Source organism: Amaranthus tricolor, chromosome 3, assembly GCF_026212465.1.
Source record: "Amaranthus tricolor cultivar Red isolate AtriRed21 chromosome 3, ASM2621246v1, whole genome shotgun sequence".
Classification (NCBI taxonomy): Eukaryota; Viridiplantae; Streptophyta; class Magnoliopsida; order Caryophyllales; family Amaranthaceae; genus Amaranthus; species Amaranthus tricolor.
The window spans coordinates 6,177,121-6,179,645 of NC_080049.1; the positions used below are offsets into that span (position 1 = coordinate 6,177,121).

The 2,525-nt window shown below is 41.7% G+C and overlaps 1 protein-coding gene across 1 annotated transcript; it reads left to right on the forward strand.

Moving 5' to 3' along the window:
• Positions 1 to 360: 360 nt before the first annotated feature.
• Positions 361 to 978, forward strand: LOC130807269 (protein FAR-RED ELONGATED HYPOCOTYL 3-like). The gene is made up of 2 exons (XM_057672424.1): positions 361 to 762; positions 845 to 978. Exons 1-2 carry the CDS (start codon positions 366 to 368, stop codon positions 958 to 960), a joined length of 513 nt encoding a protein of 170 aa, XP_057528407.1. The 5' UTR covers positions 361 to 365; the 3' UTR covers positions 961 to 978.
• Positions 979 to 2,525: the final 1,547 nt, after the last annotated feature.

A 2,525-nucleotide genomic window follows, 5' to 3' on the forward strand; every position in this document is an offset into this window, starting at 1 on the left:
GTTACGATAAAAGAAGTGTTGATTTGCATAACTTAGACAATGCTCCCCGACCAGGTTCCAAAAGTAGGGGTTGTGGGTGTAAATTTATGATTTTAGGAACTAGTCGTAACCCAAAGGAAAGACCTTGGACGGTTAGAGTGTTTCCTGGTGAAAAAGGAATACATAACCACCCGTTCTTCATGTACATAGATGGTCAAATAAGAGTAAATAGGATGACTGTGGATATCAGGCAGCACATACGAGATCTAAGTGCAACTGACATGCAACCAGCATTTATAATGTCTTCAATTAGAAGAAATTTTCCTCGTTTTTATGCTAGTATGAATCAAATTTACAATGAGAGACAGTCAATCAGGAGAGAAGAGATGGATGGTAGGACTCCTCTTCAACACTGTCTGTATATGGCCACGGAGCATAATTATGTAGTTTGGAGGGACTTGGATAGTGAGGATCAGTTGACTAGATTATTGATTGCGAATCCAACTTCTATCCAGATGCTACGTTCGTGGCCCCATGTTGTGTTGATAGACACAACGTACAAAACGAATAAGCAAAAGTGGCCCCTTTGCGAAATCATTGGAATGACGCCAACGAATCATAATTTCTTGGTTGCATTATGTTTGATGCGAGATGAGGCGGCTGTGTCTTATTCTTGGGTGTTGGAGAGGTTGAGGGATATTTACGGGACAGTCCAGACGCCGGATGTAATCGTAACGGATCGGGATGAGGGTTTGTCTGCAGCTATTCATGCTGTCTTTCCAGGTAAACATGTTTTAATTATTAATTATCGTCGATCTATGTATTATATATTTCTGAATTAATTTTAACTTTATGTTTAATGCAGATGTACGACATCTATTATGCGTATGGCATATTGGCAATGACGTGGAGAACATGGTCGATAAATTGTGTGGCGGCAAGAAAAATCAACAGGGCCAGTTATTCAGGCAAACAAAATAGAACCCCTTGGTTAACAGTATGACGATCGCCGATTTTGAAAACAGATGGGAAGGGATTGTGTCCACTTGGTCGACTAGGAACCGGAGAGTCGTGCAATATTTGGCAGGAACATGGATTCCTCACAAAGAGAAATTTGTGCGTGCGTGGACGAATGATTGTTTGCACTTGGGTAACCAGACTACCAGTAGAGTTGAAACTCAACACTCTTCCTTCAAGTACTACTTGGGTAGCGGTAATAGCTCATTCGATACGCTGTTTAAAAGGGCGCACGCACAAATTACGAATCAACAATCAAAAATAAGACAAGCTCTTGAGGAATCTAAGAATTCCATTTCAAGGACGTCGCGACTAAATTTTCTACGACCGTTGTATCGTCATGTTTCTATATTTGCCTTGGAACTATTGATGATGGAGCACAACCGGATGCTAACCCTGGGCAGTTGTCTTTTAGAAAAATGCGGTTGTGTCATTCAAAAAACCCACGGATTACCATGCGCGTGTTACTGTTACTGTTACTTGTCTATCAGGTCTAATGGTGCTTTGTACTTGGACGATATACATCCGTTTTGGAAAACGTTAAAGTATTTAGATGCAGAAGAAGACGCCAACGAAGAAGTATGGCACGCAAACGCCGATGATAGAGAGTACTTTCAATCATTGGTGGATGAAGTTTTAAAATCCGACCCCTCAGTACTACGACGCGTCTCTCAGGTACTTGAACATGAGCTACACCCCGATGGTGACGACATACCTGAGCCCGAAGCAAGTCCACCGAGGAAAGGAAGACCAATGACAAGCAGAACCTTGAGGAGAAAGAAAAGTGCGTTTGAGTACAATAGATCGTCCTCAAGGGGTCGCGGATCAAGATCATCATCACGCGGGAGATCCAGTGGTAGATCAAGCAGCCGGTCGCATCAATCGTCAGTTGGAATTAACTTCAGTTTCAACTTATCAGGTACCCTTATTTCTTTTCATTTAATCTTATATGTTTTATATCAATATTGGCGTAATGATATATTGTTATTTTTTCAGATGGTGCAGCAGGTCGTGATTTTTCACTTTTTCCGTGGCCAGATCACATTCCATTTATTCTTCCGCCATATCTGTTTGATTGGATTGATGTTATAGGTGACGGTAATTGTGGATTTAGAGCTATTGCCGCCACAGAGTTAGGGGGTGAGGAAGCATGGCCTCTGTTACGACGTGCAATGAGTTTGGAAATGGAAACGCATAGAGAACATTATGCACGCTTATATTTATCAGCAGATTCGGTGGAGGAAGCTATATTCAGAGTTGGTGCCCACAATAAAGGACCTGCTCCGTACGCTCACTGGTTGGAAGCGACAACACTATATTCTGCAGCAACATTTTTAAACATAGCAATTGCGTATTATGGCTCTGCGGATGGTCATCCAATGTACAATTGTTTAGTGCTTCCTTTAAGAAGAACAGGGGGAATGCATGGCGTAAATAAACTTATACATATTCTTTGGGTAAACGGGAATCATTATGTTCAGCTTTTAATGAACGATGATTCATCTCCACTGCCGCCAGTCCAACAAAAT